This window comes from Lethenteron reissneri, chromosome 41 (genome assembly GCF_015708825.2).
Source record: "Lethenteron reissneri isolate LAM-NWPU_2019-01 chromosome 41, ASM1570882v1, whole genome shotgun sequence".
Lineage (NCBI taxonomy): Eukaryota > Metazoa > Chordata > Hyperoartia > Petromyzontiformes > Petromyzontidae > Lethenteron > Lethenteron reissneri.
In genome coordinates this window covers 5104574-5129052 of record NC_083819.1, presented here as the reverse complement: position 1 = coordinate 5129052, position 24479 = coordinate 5104574, and the positions used below count along the sequence as shown (strand labels likewise).

General features: G+C 45.3%; 1 protein-coding gene and 1 non-coding gene across 2 annotated transcripts; both read right to left on the bottom strand.

Moving 5' to 3' along the window:
• Positions 1-1095: 1095 nt before the first annotated feature.
• On the bottom strand, positions 1096-16143 carry WDR43 (WD repeat domain 43). Its single transcript, XM_061568357.1, has 18 exons — positions 15895-16143; positions 15077-15211; positions 13655-13776; positions 13254-13374; positions 12996-13135; positions 12095-12194; positions 11792-11856; positions 10938-11103; positions 10729-10815; positions 9378-9533; positions 7393-7527; positions 6151-6237; positions 5186-5217; positions 4223-4286; positions 3664-3777; positions 3153-3222; positions 2217-2272; positions 1096-1835 (listed from the first exon to the last, which is right to left on the bottom strand). The coding sequence occupies exons 1-18, from the start codon at positions 16084-16086 to the stop codon at positions 1722-1724; spliced, it is 1956 nt and encodes a 651-aa protein (XP_061424341.1). The 5' UTR covers positions 16087-16143; the 3' UTR covers positions 1096-1721.
• On the bottom strand, positions 12821-12898 carry LOC133352826 (small nucleolar RNA SNORD53/SNORD92). The gene has a single exon (XR_009756305.1). It is a non-coding gene; the product is annotated as a small nucleolar RNA SNORD53/SNORD92 (small nucleolar RNA).
• Positions 16144-24479: the final 8336 nt, after the last annotated feature.

Genomic DNA, 24479 nt, shown 5'->3' with positions numbered 1-24479 from the left:
TTTCAACGCAATTAATGCCACCGGCTGATTTTGGGCAGCAATTTCAGACGCTGGGAAATTATTCGTATCACGGGAGTGACTTATTTTGATTGCATCAATCAATTGGGACATTGCGAGATATTTTTTTCCCACCTTGTCAACGAAGATTTCTAATATTCAACGTTGAACGTACTCGGACAAACTTGCGTGCATGCCAGGATGATGTTGGTGGATACATTTTCCTTGTTATCAATCCACTGACATGTCATTTTTAAATCCTTTATATTAAGCTCACTTGCTTGCTTGCTTACGACCGTGCAAATCTTTCGGTCGTTATTTAACCCACTTCCCGTGATCCAATCGAGCTGACATTTTCCACAGACTCGTTGTGCGTAACAATTAATGTTCGTGAAAATTTTTTGTTCCAAAATTTTACTGTTTAGGGAATTTTTTTCAAATATGTAATTACCAATTGCTTAATGCTGGCAGACAATCATTTGACCCATAGGTGGCAGCCATCTCAAGCCAGGGGACGAGAGGACTCGAGCCACCACGCATATAAAGGATTTAGAGTGAAAAACTTTAGTTTTTACGGGTTAATTTTTATGTAATTACAATACTGTAAAAAAGATACCCCATACGTAAAACGTTAACATTTTAACCGGTTTCCTATGCAACTACTTCATGGTACCTCCTTTGCCACGCCTCTGGTCTAACACCGTTCGAGACGAGGCTCAAAAGAAAGCTGTCTCTGGTGTGGACCAATCAGTTTCAAGGACAATGTATATTATCAGTATGTTTTGTTTGCATTTTGACCACAAGTATTGTAGTTAATGCAGACAGGATTCCTTGTAAAAGAATTCAGTTTGAGGTTTTAACATCTTAACACCTGTTTTGTTGCCAGATAAAAGGGGAAGAAAACCCTATTCTCAGCATTGAGAATAGTTTTAAAAGGTGAAACTGTATAACTTGGAAGATATTACTACTGGACTTTGATAGCCGGTTATCATTTCTAATGCACTTGTAAAAGTACAGCTCATAATAAATAACATGACCTTTTAAAGCTAGTTAGCATTTCAGGTACAAAGGCAAAAAAATTGGAAACCACACGGCATATTTAAGGCGCGCAAGACGGTGTTTATTTCAAAACATCGTTTTAAAGTTCACCGAAAATGCGTCGTTATTTTGAACTGCTGCATGTCAGTCAGGTAAGGTATGTGAAACACAAGATACGGTCTTTCTAACTCAAAAATTACCTTGCAGGTCACTGAAGCAACCAAAAATGTGATGACCGAGGGAAAAAAAAAATCTTGGGGAATGCAACGCTCCATACGGTTTATTCTCTGTACAGATTTTACAAAGTCAAACTTCAGCAACATGAAACCTTAAAATGTTAAAGACATCTAAATCCATTACTTGCTTACTGAAAAGCAATATCCCATTGATGCGTAGGCATTGTATGCAGCCCAGCGTGCAGCAATAATTCCTTAAACAATGTTTAAAAAGCATGCTGCATTTGGAAAAACTTGCAGATATGGGCAGATAAAAATACTCTGTACGTTCAGGCATCTTCATTGTCTATAACTCAATTTCGGCAGGTCTTAAAAGAGTTTGTACCAACATCCGTCGGACCCACAATGTCATCAACGTCGGGGAGGGGGGGAGATGTTGGTTTTCATTGTGTTGAATGAAGTAGAGTCCACTTTCACTGGTGCATCAATCGTCAACCCGACTATCGCTCTTCAATCACTCTCGGCAACTTCGTCATCAGAATGTTCTCCCTTTTCGACGGCGTTCATCTCGGTGGCGGAGTCGTCTCCTCCTTCCTCTTGCTCCTCAATCTCCTCCCAGTTGTCCTAGTGGCAAAGACAATCTTTTTCATTAATGTGCATTAAAGGAAGATGCTATTCCTAACCCAGACTGTCCAACAGGCATTTTAAGTTTTGCAACAAGCTGCCATTCCCGACTTCTAGGATGTCACCGCACTCTCGTTAGAAATATACAGCAGTGATATCAACAGAATAATATAACGGTTCACGTGAAAAACGTAACTGTATTTTATCATTAACATAGCTTCACATTAATACTGAGAAAAACCAAGACAACATTGCCGAGATACAATCTGCAATGGTAATTTGGTTTATTAATTTTTTTATTGAAGTAATATCATGTGATTGTCATGACATTTTAATCAAGTGTTAACAAATGCAGCCACTGAAAACCCATCTTCAACTTACAGAGTCCTCCTCTTTTCCCATGAGTTCATCTTCTGACACCTCCTCGTCTGATGATTCTGAAAGAAAATCAAAAGAACCGCAACAGTTTTAATGCCTCCGGAGGAAAATCAAAGCGACTCAAGCTGTGTGTAACCGCCCCAACGTTTTTTCATATTTGGAGCAGGGCAACAATGCTGTGTTTCACCGTTCTTTCCCCACACCCCGCTGCCACATGGACACAAGAAAAGTTCACCTTCAACAGCCATACATTTCCCTGACACTGAACAATTCAATCATTACACAAGAGGGGCATAAGCGGTGGTGGCTGTAGCCGCTGGAATTGCTTTCTCACCGCCCCCAACTCGCTGCTGGCAGAATGCCCGTCACTAAAAGGTATGTTGACCTACTCTTACATGCTGTCCAGGGAAATATTTATAGAGTTGGGAATACCGACACTTCACCCCACACCACATGCAACCTTTAATTTAATGTACTTATTCATCCAGGTGAGCGGTGGGACATTCTTTTTTAGGAGGGAAGTGTATTGGGTTTTTATTTTCAGATTCTTTGAGCCAATGAGTGTTTTGTTTCTGCAAGTGGGAGAAACTCAAAGCACCTAGGAGAAAATCCACATGCGTGGCGAGGGGGCAACACTATCCCGTGCAGATGGCGATTAGTCCACTTCCCGTACATGTACTGCCTTCTCTCCTGGTGAGCCAGGGTATGACACACCTCCTTGACACCCACGGTGAGGGAGCGTCACGACATTCGTGCGATCCACCAACTCTCGCCTCCAGTGCTGGATTTATTACAGGTGTGTGCGCCACCACCGCCCGGGCTAACATTCACCTTTATACTTTCGGGTGCGACAGTGGCAGGGGGGATTTAAAAAAACTTGCACCGTCGTTTAAACCGTCAGGCCAGAAGACCAAAGCCCAACTGAGAATTAAAATGTACCTTCTTCATAGACCAGTTGGGCAGTTTGCTGCACACCACTCCCAATGTTTGCTTTCCTTGCGACGTCCAGCTGAAAGAAACATTAATTAATTGGTATTGTGGAAGCAGCTTATGGGTATACATTGGGGGGGGGGGGGGGAAGACGCGTACAAAGTAAAACAAAGTTACAACAAAAACCCGGTTTCTCCAAACCCAGCCAAATTTTTCATTTACCTGTATCTATTCAGTTATAATCATAAATAATTCACACAGCCTCCAGAGTCTCCAAGTGTTAGGCTGGCTGCTGACGTGTACTTCCGAGATGAAGGTACATTTTGGGATCTTCCACGTATTTTATTCAACTGTGTTTACACTCACGGAATATTATTGTTAAGAGATTCATGTTAGCGTAACGAGGCTATGTACGTATGCTGAAGTTCTTTCGCGCTATACATAGTCAACCGTGCAAATCGGAGGTGCAGGGAAGGACAACAAAAATGTGGGGGGGGGGAGGATGCTATGGCATCATCACCTGGCTCATCATGAGGCAGAGCTTGCCGCTCATCTGCGCAAGCCTCTGGTGAACGCGGATTCGACTGTCCATCAGCTGATAGAGCACTGCCATCTGCTGCACCAAATCCGGAATCTATATACACACACACACGGGATACTCTTTATGATGCCAATAACATAGATGTATACCCACACCTTACCCTGCCAAAGCACCACTAAAAGCCGAATTAGAACGTGTAAAAATATAATTGAATACAAGCAGCAGTGCATAAATCGGAGCTCACATCCACATGACTTGCACACCTCTAGACAACACAGACACCTACTTATACAGGCTGAGCCATTCATGAGATACTCCACCGATTGATGATCCACTTGACTTCACTCTCAAAATTTGTTTCAGAGAGTAACAAAGGAATTTAGATTGCTATGAGACTTGGAGAAGTTTGAAAATAAAATGTGATTCTCCAATTTCTCCGTATAATTTTAGTCGGGGGCTTCTACAAATGTATTACATGCTTATAAAATATTTAAACATTCAAGGCACATTTTATCCGTAAAAGTAGCGAAGGACTCACCGCCGCCAAGTAAGACGCGTGGATGGTCAGCACGGCCCTCACCCACCGCATGGTCATCACAGCGCTACGGGTGAGAGGACACAAGGAGACGGTGGAATGTCATCAACCAGTGCGTGTGCACACAACGCAGTGTGGCGAACAAGAGCAGAGTGGGATCAGATTTTATCTGCCCGTTTGCAGAGGGGTTTGCAGCTTGAATCCAGAGGGCGCCCTGATTATTACAACAAGTTGCCCGTCAGGGTCCAACTATGCTGGATTGGGGTTATACACAGCAGCAATCATCACAACCTACTTACTGATCGACTAATGCCACAGGTCAATCGTGCAAAGGACAGCTATCCTGGTCTGAGTTTTCACCCTGGTTAAACAAAATAAACTTGAAATTTGAACTTGCAAACAAGTGTGAATGATTAACAGAGTTTAAAGATTAGGGTTTATCGCAAGCAACAGAATAAAACATGACATTACACTCACTTTCCAGACCAACAACGCATTTCAACGATCTCTTCGTCAAACTGCGTTGGCAGTGTTCGTTTTTGAACGATGCTTAATAACTCACATTTGGTCTATTGCCCTTCATGGATAAGGCCCAATGCCAAAAACGTCACCGATTATGTATACAATTATATATATCACGATAGAGCCGTTTAATTCATTGATGTGATGCGTTTGTACAATAAAGTTAGGATTATTGTAGAAAGTATTGTAATTTGTAATGCCCTAACCAATAGACTCTGGTTAAAAAAATAAGAGTGCAACACATTTTAAATAGTAGCGTCCGGAGCTACGGCAATCTCACCCGGCAGTACTTTTAGTACAGAGCACATGTTGACTGCTCTCCTATTACCCCCCCCCCGCCAGCACCCCAATGCAAATTATTCCTTTTTCTTGGCTTTCTTAACAGGGCAGTGCGTACACTTGCATCCCTTAAAACCCAACCAGAATGCAAAAGCAGACGCTCACCTGAATGGATGGCTCTGTATTCTCTTTGTAAGCTGTAGCAAAGGGCAAGAACAGACACACACACGACGAATGTTTTAGCCACACCAAAAGAACACAATGTCTGCAATGGATCGATTGCAGAGGTGCGCAAATGGGATTTCTCCACTAAAGATGTTTGCAGCCAATTAATGAGCGTTTATACAAGTGGGAGAGGATTTCTCCACTAAAGATGTTTGCAGCCAATTAATGAGCGTTTATACAAGAGGGAGAGGATTTCTCCACTAAAGATGTTTGCAGCCAATTAATGAGCGTTTATACAAGTGGGAGAGGAACCCGGAGCACCCCGTGAATACCCACATGTCTCAAGGGGCACGACTATCCCCCCCCCCCATACAGATTAGAACAGATGGCGATTAATCCACTTGCTGTACTGCTTTCTCCAGATGGGAACTAGGGTATGGCAGCTTGATGCCCACGGGAAGGGAGTTGGACAACATTTGTGCGATCCACCAACTCTCACCTCCAAAGTACCGGATGATTATAATCGTGCATAGTCACCACTTCCCGGTACGAATGAACAACATTCAACAAATGCCGTACTCGCACAAAACACATGAATACACAACGTGAAACGAATGCTTGAAACAAAACACCCGAATACACAGCTTGAAACAAGTAACTTAACACCGTGCTGCTGACTCGAGGCGAGGGACATGTGACCTCTACATTGTGGCCTTGGCGACATTATTAATATTACGGAGGCTGGGACGAGGGGGGGGTCAGTTTGTCGTGATTGAGAGGACGAATTGACAAAACACCACCACGCTGGTCAATGCGGCCTGGTGAAGTCAGGGCCAGTCTATGTTGCAGCATAGTACGGTGCAACAGATTTTACTGCACTGCTCCCCACTGACAACGCAGCACCGCAGGGAAATTGTACAACACCACAGCAAACCACTAATGGCGGGCAGGGGGGGTAAACTCACCACTCGCAGCAGAGGCATGATCATGTGGATGGCGAGCTGCTGCACCGTGTTGCGGATCACGATCTCGTTCTTGGTCTGCAGGACTTTCTGTAGGGCCGAGTGACAAGAGGCCGTCAACGGGCGCAACATGCGACGGTAGGCAAGTCGTTAGCAGACCAATACGCGCCTAAAAACCACTTGGAAAACCATCAGGGATACTGGATTTTTTAAATATTGACCATGATCCAATATTTGCTTAAGGAATAAAAGAATGATGGTACATCAAGATGCTCAAATGTAAATTTTGTTTACATGTCCAGATGGCACCGTTGCAAAGGTTTGCGTGTTTGCATAGGCATTGTTCCAGAGAAATGTTATTTTACTATTAAGACTGGCTACTACAGCACTTGTGCTTTAGCACTAAATATTTTACACGTTCATCTTGCAAAGCTGTAATTTTCTTCCCATTTTGATTTGTTTTAAAAAAGTTACTAAAACCACCATAGAGCTATGACCCCAACGGGTGCACCACTCCAACCACAATGCTTTACTGACCATCGATTTCATTTAGAAAAAATATGTTCGACTGCTCATGTCACACGGTTGTTTTTGCTCCGCTTTCCAATTGCTTCACGGCTGCACTTACAGATCTCCGTTGCTCAACGACATTTACGGTTAAGAACGCAGTATTAGCGATAACGTTCAAGCACTTCAGGCGACCTTTGGCGCACAGTACGTCGCTGATTAGACCGACACTGGGGACCTCGAGGTATAGGCAGATATGTTAAAAGGCCAGATACGTCAATATATTGAAAACGAAGATTACACCATGCACAGATGGTTTACCAAACAAAATTTAAGTGCAAACCGATTAAATTAAGTGAATTTACACGAGATTAACAATACATTCCTGCGTGCGAAAAGGTCGGTTTTGTGAACGTCTCAAGAAAACGAGTTGCACACCAAATACACAAACGCCACAACTGGGTGGTGCAGGGAGGTTATTTGTTCAGGGCGGACGATATGCGACGGTCAGATACGTAACATTTGGACTGTACAGGGTGGTCCAGATGTCTTGCGACTGCCAAATGATTACCCCATAACACTTTCTCCCCTCTGCATATTCATTTGTTTGAAATAAACCTTGTTAAAAAAACATTACGATTTACAAATAAAAATTGACAGCGCTGTGCAAAACAGTGAGCGTCGATCGTCACGTGGGTCCATGGGGAGAGGGCGGCCGTTGCCGGGGGGCTTGCTCACGTTGAGGATGTCGCTGTCGTTGCTCTCCAGACCCTGCGTGAGCAGGACACTGAAGCCGTCCGCTTGCGGCTGCTCACCCGGCCGCCTGCCGCCCTTGCCCAGCTGCATGGTCGACAAGCGCTCCTCCAGGCTCAACTGGCGGCGCGTAAAGGCATCACGGAGGCGAAATTCATAATGAGAATATTTGTCGATTCTGGAGGAATGAGCTCTTTTTTCACAGATGTCCAGCAGGGGCAAGTCACGTGACAATACAAAAACACGATAGGAGTGCAAAGTATAGGAAAGGCAAACACCAATCACTAATAAACAATACAAATAAAACCAAACAATTTTAATCTTACCCAGGCAAAACCCACTGAGACGCGACCTGGCCAAAAATGATAGCTCAACGAAACAGCTTATTATGTGGAAATTTATAGCAGCAACATAATCTAGCCAACAAAGACGCGGCTAACCACTGCTGGCGTGCAGCCGGTGCTGCATCCAACTTTAATGTCATCAGAAACACGTTGGCAATTCTCATCATCCATGTAGAGCCAGGGACCTTCCGAAGCAGTTCAAGTTCCGATTTAAAGCTTTCGTGACTGCAGGGATTCATCTTCTTGGTTCTTTCGGTAAAGTCACGTAGAAGGGAAATAATAAAAAAACATAATAAAATACAATTCTCACGACGTTTCGGCCACAACGCAAGCAGCCGTCCTCAGGTGAAGAACAGGTCTGTCGGAAAGACAGCGTCTGAATGAACACCACCAGGCTTGGCAGCGTATATTTACGCGTTGTGGCCGAAACGTCGTGAGAATTATTTTATTATGTTTTATTTTTATTATTTTATTATTTCCCTTCTACGTGACTTTATCGAAAGAACCAAGAAGACAGTTCAAGTTCGTCACCTCGCAGAATGAGTTCTCTGACATGGGCTGAAGCAGTGCTTTTTTTGTGAGAGTTGCAAACGAATATTTGATCACCTCATGATGCCAATAAACACAAATGGAATTTGGAAAAACAAAACAAAATAGCGTCACACCAGTCGAGACTCTTGGGTCTAAGCATGGATCAGAAAAATCTGAAACCCCAGTGACTGTCATTACACAGATGATCAAGTTACTAGGGCAGTGATGACACTCGGTGCTTCATTAAAATTGGATCACCTTCAGGTGGTCAAACCAAACCCATAAACACTGCAAATGATGCGTAGAGAACAGACTCCTCCAGTCAATGTTATTTTCAGGAAAGGAGTGAATTTAAAAATCATAAAATCGGGGTATTGTATTACCGCCTGAAACACTACCAGCTTGCGGTGAATCCAAAGCCATTTGGGAGAGTTTGTCTACTTCAATGTTCCAATTTTAAGTCTCGACAAACAGTGTGTGCACATGAATTGTAAACAATAAAACAAATTGAACATTGACAGCAGGATACTATTATAATATGCCTTCCTTATCCCTCTTCCAGCAAATTAGTATATTAAATTAAAACCAAGCAACTGTACCACCACATTTAAAGCTTTCATGACTGCAGGGATTCATCTTCTTGGTTCTTTCGGTAAAGTCACGTAGAAGGGAAATAATAAAATAATAAAAATAAAACAATAAAAATAATTCTCATGACGTTTCGGCCACAATGCAAGCAGCCATCCTTTGACGCTGTCTCCCCGACAGACCTGGTCTTCACCTGAGGACGGCTGCTTGCGTTGTGGCCGAAACGTCGTGAGAATTATTTTATTATGTTTTATTTTTATTATTTCCCTTCTACGTGACTTTACCGAAAGAACCAAAAAGATGTACCACCACAATTGCAAAAGTCCACATCGTAAGACAAAAATGCATAAAGGTCCTTAGGAAACACCCTCCCCGCACGAAGCACTGTGGAGATGGAGCAATGAAAAAAGTTTGTGCAGTAAGCATCCCCCGCCCCCCACAATATAGACAGGGAAGACGTTACAGCAATATACAAGGCCTTGTTGCCCCGGGGGCCCCACCAGTTACCTCTGCAGGTGTGGCCGTCTCGTTTCCCTGGTCTCCTTTCCGCTTTTTGCCACGCCCCGCTTTCTCCAGCACCGCCACAGCCTGAGCTGTGCTCGTGTGGCCCGGTACACCGGGCGCCAACACCTTGGCCTTCCCAGGCACCAGGGGGGTCTTGGTCTGTGTGCGCACGCAAACCAGCACCACACATGTTCATCACCACAGCCACTCATCGCCACCACTCCCCACTATGATCATAAAATTAGTGCGTCTCATTATGCTACACTGCTCAGTCTGAAGCATACACAAGATCTAATTTTGTATATTTAAAAGTTACCCATGATCCTGATGAGTTTTTTTTATTGAACAATGATATTTTACAGTGACGGGCCCATAGCAAAAATGGTTGGCTCTTGTGCCAATGACATATGCCAACTGTGGTTAAAAGCCTGACAGCTCATGGGGCCGAGAAATGCAAAACTGGAGACTAGTTTGACTCATTAAGCAATCGTCTTGGAGGCCTAATGGCTGATGGGTTGAAAACATTTGATCAAGGCATTTCTCTCCCCACTTATATTTAGGTTAATATTCATTAGTTTGCTCCCACCGGTCATTTAACAAGTGCAAGATCCGATATTGATTGTACGAGTCCAGAATCCTCATCTTTCTCTTACATCCTTCTAATTACATCGCCGCCTGCCTCTGATATAGTCCCTTAGGAATAGTCGCGTGCAAATCAATTTCAACAGCAAAGATACTGGGGGTTGCCCAGAGTTGTAAACCCTGGCTGTGCCAGCCTGACAGCAGTCGGCGAGAAAGTGAATATTTCAGGCCGAACCGTGTTCCGGGCTGCGCTTCGCTTTTGCTTCCGTAAAACAAACAGGCGACCACGACACGGGCGTCCTGTGAAGGCTGGAAGCACCCAGTCTCCCTGCACAACCGTATACGAGCATTCACCCACTAGAACTTCAATCACTTTTTAACACATTTGTATTGACGCAATTGTTTAGAGCGTAAGGGTATCACGAATGTGCTGTGGCACAGACGAATCTAGTCTAAGAGTATACTCTTTGTTTTTTTCGGTAAAGTCACGTAGGTAAAAAAGAAAAGAAAAAAGTATTAAATCACGACGTTTCGGAGGCAACACAAGCTTCCGTCTTCAGGTGGCACCGTCACAGCAAACACTTGATACAGTAATTTTGCCTCCGAAACGTCGTGATTTAATTAATTTTTATTTTATTTTTTACCTACGTGACTTTACCGAAAAACCCAAAGAGTATAGACCCTTGCAGTCACGAAAACTTCAAATCTAGAATTAGTCTAATCGTTTAGCTAAATAATAATAATCACAACTTATGAGCGTGACTAAACGGACCTTCGTGACTTTGGTTTCCATCTTTATCGCCAGGCGCGTCGGCTCGTCTCGGACGAGGCACACCATGCTCTCAGACTTGTCGATTGCCTGCGTAGGAAAAAAACCGTGACAAGTGATCAAAAAATTAAAGATGGATATAGAAACAAAAATCATCTCTCGCTCGGTGCACGCAGTTTCTGGGTGACGTGATATGGGAGCGTGGAACTCACCACGCGCTCCAGCACTGGGCGGATGCTGGGGCCGTACGCCAGCATGAGGGAGCACTGGTCAGCGCAGAACGCAGCGGCAAGGACAGGCAAGGGCCTCGGGGTCTCGTCTTTGCCTTGCGTGACCAGCTGCAGCGACCAGCTGGGCTTCAAGGGTTTCTTGCACGTACTGGTGAAATGGCGGCGGGCAAAAGACAAGTGGAAGAGCGGAGGAGTTTAATTCTGGTCTCGTTGGGCAACCCGAAAGAGAAACGTGAATGGATAAGTGGACCCCTACCGCTATGCTTTTGTTAGCAGGTAAACGCATAGATAGCTGGAGGCGAGACCTATTAAGATAGATGGACATCCTGAAATGTTCCCAACCAGACCCATTTGAACATCCAAGGAACTACTTGGTGTCCTTGTCTCAAAGACACTTGGCTGCACGTAACCATGTCAGAATTACACATGGGAGGTGCGGCTATCTCCTCCATGTGGAAAATTCAAGTCGCTCAATTGTGACTGCACTCAAGTGCAATGCATCACTCGCATAACATGCATAGTATGGCATCGAGTCTATGGGTCTCTATTCAGAGTGCACTCACATCACCGACGACTGCCAAATACTGCTTTTGCAGGAGGTACAAATGGATTCTGGTCACTACAGATGCCATTATAGAGCTCAACTCAACGTAGTTACAAACTGTCATTACTCTTTGGTTCTTTCGGTAAAGTCACGTAGATATAAAACAAAATAATGCAGTCACGAAAACTTTCAAATCTAGATTAAAATCTGTCATTGCCACGCAAAAAAGTTTGGGAATGGACAGGTGTCTGTATAAATTAATGAGGTGTTCATAATTGTCACGAGTACTTACCCATTGAGGATATATTCAAATATATGAAGTTTTCCATCATTGCACACCACGACAACCTTCATAGGCTGTAAGTAGCAAAGAAGAACACGGTTAATATTACTTCTGCAAGGAATAGCACAAATCAGAACTGACCGTGTCATGCTGTCGCTGTAAAATATTGACAGGCGACAGCACTGGCTGCTGCAGCTGCCTGCTGCTTTGAGTATGCACCGATCCCCCTGCCAGCAGATTGAAGTGGTGTTTTCCAAAGTCTGCACCACCACAGGCCATGTGGGGTCAAATTTTTGCAACACACAATCTCACCTCGTCACTTTTTTCAGGCCGCACCAGGTCCACGTAGGTGGGTTCGTCGGTGAGCGTCAGAGCAACGGCAGGCGTCTTCTTGTTGTCGTCCTTCACTTGCCTACTGAGCAAGACGTAGAGGGCAAGTGAACATCGCGGCATGCACGGGGCTTTTTTTGTGCGACACATGCAAGTATGTCTCATCCATGAGCCAAGAGAATAATGCATCTTCCCAAAGGGGGTAAAAGTTTAACAAGCAAAAACATGTGCAGGCAGAGCAGAATTTTAAGTTAGGTTGCAGATATTACAGAAGTTAAGAATAAGTATTTAAATCTCCTCGTCAATCCACTACTAGATGAAGGCCAACCTACACCGTATCGGGTGTGGAGGTTGTTGACCATACCATGCTGCTGAGTGCAGGTTGGTGAAGGGTGGGGAAGGTCCAAGACTGGTTCAGATACCACCCATCGGAAATTTAACAGGTCGCTGGGTTATTAGCGAAATTGGCAAATTGCCGCTCCACAGCTCTATTCCTGTAGTAGTTACCAAATTATAATTGCGTGCAATGTAATCCTCGTCACTGCAACACCAATGAACTTGCATAATGAAAGAGCATTTACCGCTTGATAAAATGATACAAATGGCATGGAAAGAGGTCTTATAACATAGCCAAAGGCATCCAGGTTATTTTGAAACGTGTTAGTAAAAGGGTACAATAACGTACAAAAACAAGAAAAATGTTAGCAAGTACTCAGACACAGCCAAGGTAAAGGTGTCATCATGCATCTCAGGAAAGCGAAACCAGAAGGTTAATCATCACCGTACTTGCATCACTCAAGTAGCCAGCATCGCACCTTCTAAAGTTAGGGTTAATGGAACAGGAAAAAGGAATATATTAAGTGGGAGGGGCTCCGACACTTACCAGACATTTAGGAATCTGTCGTGAGCTGCGCCCGTGATGAAGTAGAGACCCGTTATGCCGTCGAATGACTCCATGTCATTTGGTGGATGCGTGGTGGCGAACATCATTAAGGACACTGTCGTGGCGTGACCAGTGAACTTCTGCAAATGTGAATATGAACAGAAGGAAAGTGCAAATTAGCAATGAATTATTTAATGTTTAGTTTGCATCAGTGAAACTGAATTGGTTTGCAGCATGAATAAGAGTGCACCACCTTACCCTGAGTAATTTCTTCGTCTCCAGATCCCACAGTTTGATTGCTCGACCAGCAGAGATTAGGCTTTTCCCATCAGGACTCAAACACAACGAGCTCACGCCTCCTTTGTCCCCTTTCCATTTGCTGGCGAAAGAAAAAAGTTAAGCAAATTTTATATATAGTCAAAGTTGAAATGCAATTTCGTTTCACGGAATGCCTGTATTTAAACTATTCACCCGGCTACTCCTGAAGTCATTCACTGGGCTCACTCGCCAATCTCGACAAACTCCACCCCATACAAATGCAGGTCACCATGCAAGCATCCATATATAGACACACCACTCTCACAAATGTAGTGCTACTATGCTGACTTATACCACCTTGAACAATAGGTGAAGCGTAAGAACGCAGCAAATCTGCTCACCACTTGACTTTTGCCGAGACAACGCTCCATTCCACTATGTGCTGATCTTCAGCGCAGCTGTACAGCGAGTCTGTCTCCGGGTGCCACTGCACGCAGTTCACTCGACCGTCATGCCCGCCATCCTGCCAGGGACCAAACAATGTCACTACATGTACGAGATCACGACGTCTTCGTGGCCAAAGCCGTTGATGCCATTTCCATACCTCACCAACGTTTTTTACCCTCTTTCAGGTCCCGCAGCTTATGCACAGTACATATCTGCCCAGACATAATCCCACCATATGTTCTTAGATATTCCTCTTGGTTGCTCAATTTGTAAAGACCACTCAAATACTGTTTGACTAAATGTTCCTCCCCTATCCTGCATACGTTCTACCCAGCGCAATTTTTTTTTTACACTCAAACAACCCTCTCAGCAACGTTGGGAGGCTTTCATAGAATAATAGATTTACAAAGGCCTGTAGGTGATTTTGTGATTTAAAAACGGTACAGTAATGTACCACACATGAACAACATATGATCGAGTACTTGGACACGGCCAAGGTAAAGATGCCATCATGGTTTTCAGGGGAGCAAAAACCAACACAAGGTGGTCATCATCGTACTTGCATCTCATGCAGCCGGCATCGCACCATGAATCGCACGAGACAACGGAACGTGAGAAGTGGAAGACCGGAACACTTGGCAGATATAAGATTTTGTCGTGAGCAGCCTCCATTATCTAGTAAAAACCTGATGCATTGAAACTACTACGTCATTTGATGGATGTGTGGTGGTTTTTAAATGGGATGTTTGGGCACAATAACCAAATTCTTCATTTAAAATTCATATCATCCTGTGCGCAATTGTATAACTGCTATACGGCCTCCCAAAGTTGCTGTAAAGCACCTTCGAAATGCACTAGAAATCTAGATTACATAAATGTAATTGAGGAGTATTGCATAATTCATGTAATTTTTTAAGAATACCAACACTTAAGGTAGGCGATGGTTAGCTGCTCAACGCATTCATATCTTAATTAAAGAGGGCAACCGAGTGATAACATTAACTCAATTTTTAACATACACAGCTGTCAACCCAGTGCTGGATAATGGCCTCCCGAAGCCATGTGGGATGCAGGAGTTATTTAACCACACTTCATCACGCTGGTTAAAGTCAGTGGTAAAGCGAGAAAGCATTGATGTGGGAGCATATCAATACAGTACATTGATTCTGCTGCAGTCCGCTACTGCCCACAGCGTAGCAGTGGAAGGCCATAACACCTGTAAAGTATGGTGGTCGCTCATTCAAGCACTATCCCGGCTCCAATCTGCTTCGCTTCTGAGTTCACCTGGAACATTCCCAGTGATTTGGTCGTAGCCTCATCAACCACGAGGCACCCCAAAGCCAGCAGGCTCGTGGAAGAATAAAAACCACACTCACCAACTTGCTGTGTAGTTCCCCCTTGACGGTGCTGTAAAGCAGCACGCTGCCCACGGCTGTGCCCATCGCCAGCAGGTCCAGCTCGGCCAGCCTGCCCGTCGTCTCCGATCGCCGCTTTTTCCTCTGCGGCGCATCCTGGTGTAGCACGAGGTGCGCGAACAAGTACAATTTGCACGGTCCGAACGATGGTAGTCGCAGCCCCACGTGGGCAATCCCACAAACCAATCGACCCGTGCGCCCTCCTCCAACCCCTGAATGTCAAGTCACCATCGTGTCTCGCTTAATTGCATTAATTCATTAGCTTTTTTTAATTGCTACTGCATTAACCACAAACTGCGGCGTTTGATAAAACGCGCAGCCTAGAAATGCTCATTACGTCAGCGTGACCGGCCCATTAAAACTTAATGTACATCGGCATGTGCGAAAGCACAAATGAAAATCACTCATCGCCTTCACAATGTCTTAAAACAAACTATAAATATATTGTTTTAAATATTATACGAACGTGTTCACGTGGCGAGCAATGGCTTTCATTTTCTAGGTAGACATTAAGCAAATGGCCACAATTTTAAGCCACTCCTACTACAGCACGTACTTTTGGCATTAATCCATAATGTTTCAAACGTTTAGCAGTATTGTGTTATAACTAGTACTAACGCAAGAGCTTTCAGACCATTCCAGCAAACACGTGTCTGAGCCCCGATAAAGTGGAGGGGAGTACCGCCCTCGGATAGTCACTTCGCGGGGTTCGCACGCGACTTTCCCCGCTAGATCGCCAGTCCCACGCCGTAGGCCCGAAGTTACCGCGTGAGGCCTACCTTGCACTTTCTCGGAGGGCCCCAACTTAGGCAGCTGCACGTGGCGCTCAGATGCGAACTGGGCGCGTACTCGTGCCGAAGTGCGCCGCTACTCGCGTCCCACACGTACACGCGGCCATCGGGCGACGCAACGGCGAAGCATTTCGTGGGGTCCGAGGAGTAGGCGCACAACGCCACCGCCGACGCCGCCATTACTTCTCCTTCTTCCACGTGTTGGGCCGAGGCGCATGTGCTGCTAAGCACGACGGGAGCCGGAAGTTGAGGGGCAGGAAGGGTGGGGGGCGGGTTAATACAGAGGGGGCGGGCTTAGTGAGGGGGGAGGGGCAATAGAAGAGGGGGGGGGGGGACAATGGGAGAGGGGGGAAGGGGCAATATGAAAGGGGGGCGAGGTAATTGAAAGGGGGCGGGGCAATGGAAAAGAGGGCGGGGTAATTAGAGGGTAGGGGCGGGGCAATGGGGGGAGGGTTTGGGGTAAGGGGATTGGGGTCAATTTTAGATTTGAAGCTTTCGTGACTGCAGGGATTTATAAGATGAATCCCTGCAGTCACGAAAGCTTTAAATGGAAATTTAGGGATTAATATTCTTAGGTTTTTTCGGTAAAGTCACGTAGGTAATAAATTACAATTAATAAAAGTAAAATAAAAAATAAAATAAAAATCACGACGTTTCGGAGGCAACACAAGCTTTCGTCTTTAGGATTGGGGTCAGGTTAATGGGAGAGTGTCTGGGTTATGGGATATGGGTCGGGGCAACGGGAGCTCCAGACGATTCAAAAGACACCCGGCAACTTACTCTTTGTTTTTTTCGGTAAAGTCACGTAGGTAGTAAAAAATAAAATAAATAAATTAACGGTTCCACCTGAAGACGGAAGCTTGTGTTGCCTCCGAAACGCCGTGATTTAAGTTATTTATTTTCCTTTTTACCTACGTGACTTTACCGAAAACAAACAAAGAGTATGGGACCCTTGCAGTCAGAGCCGGCCCAGCCACTAAGCGACCCTTGCAATTGCAAAGGGCCCCGTGGCCAGCAGAGGGCCCCCTAGAGTCACTGCTAGCTCGTGGGTGAAAAAAATCATACATCAAAGGGGCCTCCAACCAAATTTTGCTTAGGGCCCCCAAAGGTCTAGGGCCGGTTCTGCCAAAGGTCTAAGGCCGGCTCTGCTTGCAGTCACAAAAACTTAAAATCTAGAACACGGAACTTGTCACGAATGGTGAGCGGAATGTCGAAAGATGTTCGCTGGCAGATGTAGGGTTCTAAGCGTGTTATATTAACACGAAGGCTTTCGCGACCAATATCATCCATAACAGAGTTGTTTTGGGTTAGATCTTGTAAATATAAAAACGTGTCGTTAAAACCCGCCACCACCCGACACAGCCAACTAGATGATCTAAGAAGTATCTTCCGGAAGACATCTTCCAACATCCCGTGTAAGAAGTTTGACTTTAAAAAAATGAAATTACTTGGTGATGCTGCTGCTGCTGCGTTGGCAGTGGTGTAAATGTTGTGGCTTGGCTCTCCAACACACCGGTGTGCTGTACTACTACACTATACACTACACTATACACTACACTACACACTAGTGCTGTAGTAGTGACGAATTGGCCACGTTCTGTTTACGTGACAACCCTTACTAGTTGGCTGTGTCGGGTGGTGGTGGGTTTTAACGACACATTTATATATTTACGCGATCCAACCCCAAAAAAAACTCTATTATGGATAAGCGTGTTCGAGTTATACCACGGAATAATCAGCACAGTCGTGGGATAATATAAGCAACAAAACATTTATTTAACATCTGGCAGTTCAGAATTGCGTTTTTAATTCAACCTGAGACTGCTGCTGATGAGACACTAACCGTGGAAACCGGTCGAGAGTTTAACGTTTTGTTGAACCGATGCTCCTGATAAGATTTTTTTTCACGTGGTGGGACTAATGTGGGAGAGAAGGAAGCGTGTTGTCTGCTTCTCTTGTGTCATGAAGAAGGGTTATTGCATGAAACGTCACATGTTTTCCTTTGAAAGCCATTCACTGTTCGCGACGAAAGTGTTTTGTTAATTGTGCACCACTGCCAACACAGCATCAGCCAGCAGCATCACCAAGTAGTTTAGTTTTTTTAAAGTCAAACTTCTTCACGTAATTTCGGTAGATGTCTTCCGGAAGAACTTCTGAGAGAATCTTCTGGAAGTTTCCGGTTGAGATGGTGTTTGAAAAAAATGAGTTTTTGAAAGGGAAGACACGTGGCAGCTCCTGCACGTGCCTCCAGCTCACAGCCAGCAGATGGCCCCCGTGCGATTGTGACAAATCCGCCTTCACCACGTGCACTTCACTCATAGTCAGAGGTCGCAAACGGGTTTTGATTCCTTACCCGTACCCTGCCGCACCAGGGTCGCAAACGAGTACCCGATTGCGACCTCTGGGATGAAGCCATGTTGCAGGCGCGGGTGGGTTGATTCTAGGAACTTGAATTGTGAGAAGAGACAAGACGTTGGGAAATGAGGGACAAACGGTTACTCACCAGTGACTCACGGTCTACCCGTACCCGTACCCGGCCGCACCAGGGTCGCAAACGAGTACCCGATTGCGACCTCTGGGATGAAGCCATGTTGCAGGCGCGGGTCGGTTGATTCTAGGAACTTGAACTGTGAGAAGAGACAAGACGTTGGGAAATGAGTGACAAACGGTTACTCACCAGTGACTCACGGTCTACCCGTACCCGTACCCGGCCGCACCAGGGTCGCAAACGGGTACCCGTACCCGGCCGGGTACGGGTAGCCGGATATCGGGTAGGGTACGGGTATCGGGTACCCGGTTGCGACCTCTGCTCATGGTGCACACGTGTACACATGACAGGCGCTTTGTTCGTCCACTGCTGGGTGAGGACCTCCCCACGCATCTGGTGCGGATCGTGGGGAATATTTGGCCATACTTCACCACACAGATCAGTAAAGGCGGGGAGCATAACGGCACAGCATCATATTTGAACTGATTATTTGGTGATTTATGCGTTGGCAGTGGTGGACAAGCACACATTTGAAAAATGCAACCCATTTATCAGTAACACTGTGGCCTTTAAAGAAAAAAATACAATGCCCCTTCTTCATAGGGCATGATGATATTGCAACAGTGAATTTTGCTGCACTGCCCTCTGCATACCAACACATGAGGCCTGCATGGTGGTCACCCATCCAAGCACTATCCAGGCTCAGATATTATATGAATAACCATTACGACTTGCACGACATGGGAAATGCCATCATACATACAGCAGTGTATTGACGAAAGGGCTGTACTGTATAGTGCATGTAAAGATCACCAATGCCATCTGCAAACGTGACTTCGCAAACGTGGAAATCTACACATACAGTACATATTCTTTGGGTCTTTCAGTAAAGTCACGTAAAACAAAACAAAATTGTTCTACGTGACTTTACCGAAAGACCCAAAGAATATGAATTCCTGCAAGTCAAAGAAAGCTTTACGTCAAGACATGCAATACACTTTGGATTCAGAAAGCATCCAATTTATATTTGCTACCGAATCACAGGACGCCGTGCGGATACAATGGACACATTGATTTTTATAGAGAGGGGCAAAATTAAGAGGAAAATTGGTCTTGAACTTGGACTTGGAACAGTGGCAGTGAGTCAAAAATACGCACGTGGCTGGGAGAACGGAGTTAGACCCAGAGCAGCAGATAATGATTAATATTCAGCGGGTGCAGAATAGGCAGAACAAAGCCTCGGGCTATGACATCTTACAAAATATTTCTTTGAGATGTCAAATATGAAGTAAAATCGCCACAATACAGTGTTAAGGAGAACCCCATTGGAGATTGCAGAGCGGAGCTGAGATGACGGCTCACGTGTTTAGAACTGAATTTTAATTGCCCAGGGCAAGGTGTGCACTCAATAACCTGTTATTCACAGTTTCATATTAATTGGAAGCCCTTGGCAAGTGGGACATTGCCTAGACAATTGTGCTGCGATAAGTGAGCCACTATTCCTGAACTTCATGGTGCTGTGCAGATGCCACTGCTGCTGCTGTTTGTCTTCAATGGCGATATGCAGCGCTGCATTCACTGCTTAAGAATGGTGCCAAATGCACTCCCAAGAGCGTGGGAAATTTGACCTCTGCGTCAAATAAAGAGTGTGATAAAGCCTTTGATTCAGGTGGCATTTTTTTTCACTGAATGTCAACTTTCATAAATTACCCTGGGATTACCTCATTCAATTCTCTGTTGGGGACTGCTGTTACACGGGTTAAGTATTGGACTTTTTCCACTTGGTGCCGAAGCATGTGCAGCTTTTGTTGAAAGAAATAACAAAATGGCAGGCCTCTACGTTGAATGCAGTGTGCAGTCACGACGAACACAACACACCAAATTGTTCCTTAATGTTGCCTTATACAGTGAAAAATAAATACAGCGGTAGGCCCGATATTTTGTGGTCGCGTGTCCCTGCCTGGTAGGCTGACACGACACCTGAGAAAGACAGGCAAAGGTGGAGAGAGATGGCAGCCGAGGCATCGGTGGGATAGAGGACAAGTCCAACGTTTCAGGCAATAGCCCTGCTAGAATGGGAGAGGGGGAGGCGGGGAATGGACGGTCATTGCCCCTAAACATCAGCCTATTAAAGAATGTGTTCCGTTTATGAGAGACGTGAATATATTATCTTAATTCGTACTTGGCAAGGGGATGTATTAAATTGGTCATTTGGTTGCTTGCCTAATATCAATTAAAAGCCCGCTTTGGAAATTGTGTCATTTTGTAAAGGCGATTACATCGGCTCGTGTCTCATTTTAAACGTATCTTATTGCAGGAGCTCATGAAACGCATGCGCCAACGTACAAAGGCAATTTGCACGTCGAGCAAATTGCTTGCCATTTGCGCGTGCTTATTGCCCCCTTTTTACTGCGCCGTCTCAATGAAAGTCAAACAGCATGGGGCTCTTTGTGTTTTAATTACCGCGGCATTAAAGTCAAGGAGAGGCCTGTCATTTTAAATGATCGTAAATGGTTATCCGATTAAATATTGGCACGCGAATGTATGGGTATATACGCAGTCCTGGGAAGATAAAACAAAGGGACTATGATAAATGTCCCCAGGTTGTTCGCGTGTGGGTTTGTGTTCGATAGGACCCTGTGGGGAATTACCACTCAGAATTGGGCATCAGGAAGCTCCAGGTGCAATTTTTTTTGTTTTGTTCCCGATGCATGGCCAAGAATTCAAAATACTGAAGTGTCAGATCCAGCGATAGAGAGAACAAGTCGTCGCTAAGACTCAGGTCAAGGTGCCATTATGCTATCACGCCTTTATTAGATACATTTCAGCTGTAGGCTTAAAAGTGCTCGACTTTAATAGAGGGAGCACGTTGCACATTTTGTAAAACATACGTACACGCTGCTGCTTGTTTGTGGAGGGGCGGAGTTAAAAATATATATTACCAGCAGCATACGGAGAGTGAAAATTATATTTCTAAAAATGAGCTGAATTGAAAATGAAGTGACATTTTTTGTTTGAATTCACGTGGGTACTCTACTCCCACATGTCGCCAATTCATCTTCACACATTCACCTACGTGTTCTATTAAAATGTAAATTTAATAATTGCTATATGTGTCGCAACAAATATGTTGCTCGATGAACGTAAGAAGACACACCGAAGTTTTAGTTGTTAGGGGTACACCACGTCACGTTGTCACCAGACCAAAACTTGCTCAACGGATCTTGTGTCTCTCGGTGGTGATGAGTAAAAAAAAAAAATCAGTGTGATTTAAGACGACGCGTTTGCAGCCTAACTGTGGGCATGGGGTTCATTTTAATGCATGTTTGTTGTTGGTGGGCGAAAAAAGGCGGACGTGTCCGTTTGGTCCCGTCTGGCAGAAGGTAACGTGGCGAATGAGGGCCTGCACATGATCAACTGGCAGCTAGTGGGTAAATATATATTGCAGGGCACAAAAGCCGTGTGTGGAGAAAGAGGGGGAAGGAGGCAGATGGGGTGTGGGGCAGGGGGGCAGGGAGGGAGTGTAATTAAAAAAATTAATTACCAGGTAAGGCTCACTGAGCTGTATAGATCTTTGTCAGAAGCGACCTGGCCACAAATGATAGCTCGGCGAAGTGGCTTATCACGCGTAAATTGATAGCAGCCAAACACTCTAAACAGATTTCGATTTAAAGCTTTCGTGACTGCAGGGATTCATCTTCTTAGTTATTTCGGTAAAGTCACGTAGAATGGAAATAAAAAAATAATAAAAAATAAAACATTATAAAATAATTCTCACGACGTTTCGGCCACAACGCAAGCAGCCGTCCTCAGGTGAAGAACAGGTCTGTCGAAATTTCATGCAGATCTTAGCGCAGGGCAGAACAACGTTTCGAACAGATGGGCAGCTCTCACTCTGTGAGTGAGACGTAAGCACGATGGGACACAAACAGGAACACAATATGGTCGTATTCATGATGATACAGGTAGGAACAACAGTTCCACACTGCCCACCAGGGATTATTTGTCTGTCGTGCACGGCCCCGCCCCACCAGAGCCCTCCCATTGGCTCGGGGGCGCCGACCAATGGGAGCAGTGGGTTGGGGTTGGTAGAGGGGGGGGGGGTTCGTGGTGGGGGGGGGGGGGGCACCGCCGCGACTCAGGCCAATGAGGAGACGGGCGATGTTTCATTCACAAAATGTAACTGGGGGAGGGTGGCTCCATTCATAAAATGGAAGCCTTGAAAATAAAAAGCGGATCTTTTTGCCTCATGTTTCTTTCAACATTCCCAGCCTTAAGGTGATTTAGTTTGTCCAAAAAAGCAAATGTATTCCATGTAAAAGATTAAACAAATTAATGCATTTCTAGGTTAACATGAAGCATATAAATTAACCCCCCCCCCCAAAAATAAAATAAAAAACTTTACGGCGTATTATATGACAATGCATATTATAGGTAGGAACAACAGGTTCCACACTGCCCACCAGGGATTATTTGTCTGTCGTGCATATGGGGAGGGGAGGGTGGGGGGTGGGAGGGGTGGGGCTGGGTGGAGAGGGGAGGGTGGGGAGGGGCTGGGTGGGGAGGGTGGGGCTGGGTGGGGAGGGGAGGGTGGGGAGGGGCTGGGTGGGGAGGGTGGGGAGGGGCTGGGTGGAAAGGGTGGGGGGTGGGAGGGGTGGGGCTGGGTGAGGAGGGGCTGGTCACCCCGTGGTCCCCTTATAAAACTCAACGTTTAACCTACACACTATACATGACACGATACACTACACTTATACAGGTAGGAACAACAGGTTCCACATTGCCCGCCAGGGATTATTTGTCTGTCTGTCGTGCACGAATGCGCTGTCCAACTAAGTTCCTACCTGCCCACTCCGAAGGAACGTGTTTATTGTAATTTCAGAAAACAGTGCTGTGTGTCCTTTAAGCATCACGCAAGCTAAACTTTTATTTCAAATTCGGCATTTGCTGAACGCCACCGCATTCAACAGGTTTGGATGGTCGACGCCCACATCGCAATCCGTATATTTGTCATCCCCTGGTTCTCAGGTTTTCTCCCACACAATGCCAAACGCGTAGTAACGGAAATAGCCTAACATGGCAATGTAGGACATTGCTGTCAAATAATCTTCAGACTCATAGAAACATGGCATACATTATCATCTCTTGCCATCTGGCAACCCAACGGTATTTGCTTAACCAGCCTGAATACTGATGAGGCCAAGAAGGTCAAAACCAGTCCAGAGTCTGCTTTCCGCAGCAAATATTACCAGATAATATTGGTCTAGAAATCCAATTGGCTGAAGAACTAAAACAATGTTGAAATATCTCGCCTCGGTTCCTTTTGCCTGAAGCCCCCTGTTCAATTGTACACTCGATAGCTACACCACTGTTGGTTAGTCTACCAGCTCATTGGGGCGCCACGGTGGCGAGACGTTAACTACCTCGCCTGGTCTACAGGAGGTCGTGGGTTCGATCCCGACCCTGACGCCTGCTATATAGTTGGAGTTTGCGTGTCTCTCTTCCCGTGGTCCTCCGGTTTTTCCTTCAAACATTTTAAATCAACGTCACGCGCTTCGAGTTATTTGGCTGCTGTACATTTCCACGCGATGATGAGCCACTTCGTTGAGCTATCATTTGTGGCCAGGTCGCTTCTGAAAAATCGAACTTAAACGACAACTCCTCCCACAACCCCCGCACCTTCACCCTGTCTCCTGGAACAGCCAAGAACAAGGGACCCCTGTAATGAAAGGCTATTGGGTTCCGAGATGAGCGAGTGCATCTAACGTATTGCCAAGACCGCTGTTATTTGGTATTCTGTGGGGAGGGGAAAGGGTGAGCTTGCATTGCCCTACATGGATTTGCACTTGAAGATAATCATATAGCAATGGCATATGAATAAATCTGCTTTATTTGCTAGATATGCAAGTGCTTGCGTCTGCACCTGTGGCTAGCAGTATATGATTGGAATGCCTCGAAGGAATACGGCCCTATTTTAATACATTTCCTTTGATAAATGTAATATATAATGTGTCGGATTTTCGAAGGACTGGTAGAACGGTGAATGGATTATGCAATGCAAACACGGGCGTTTAAAAACAGATGTCGA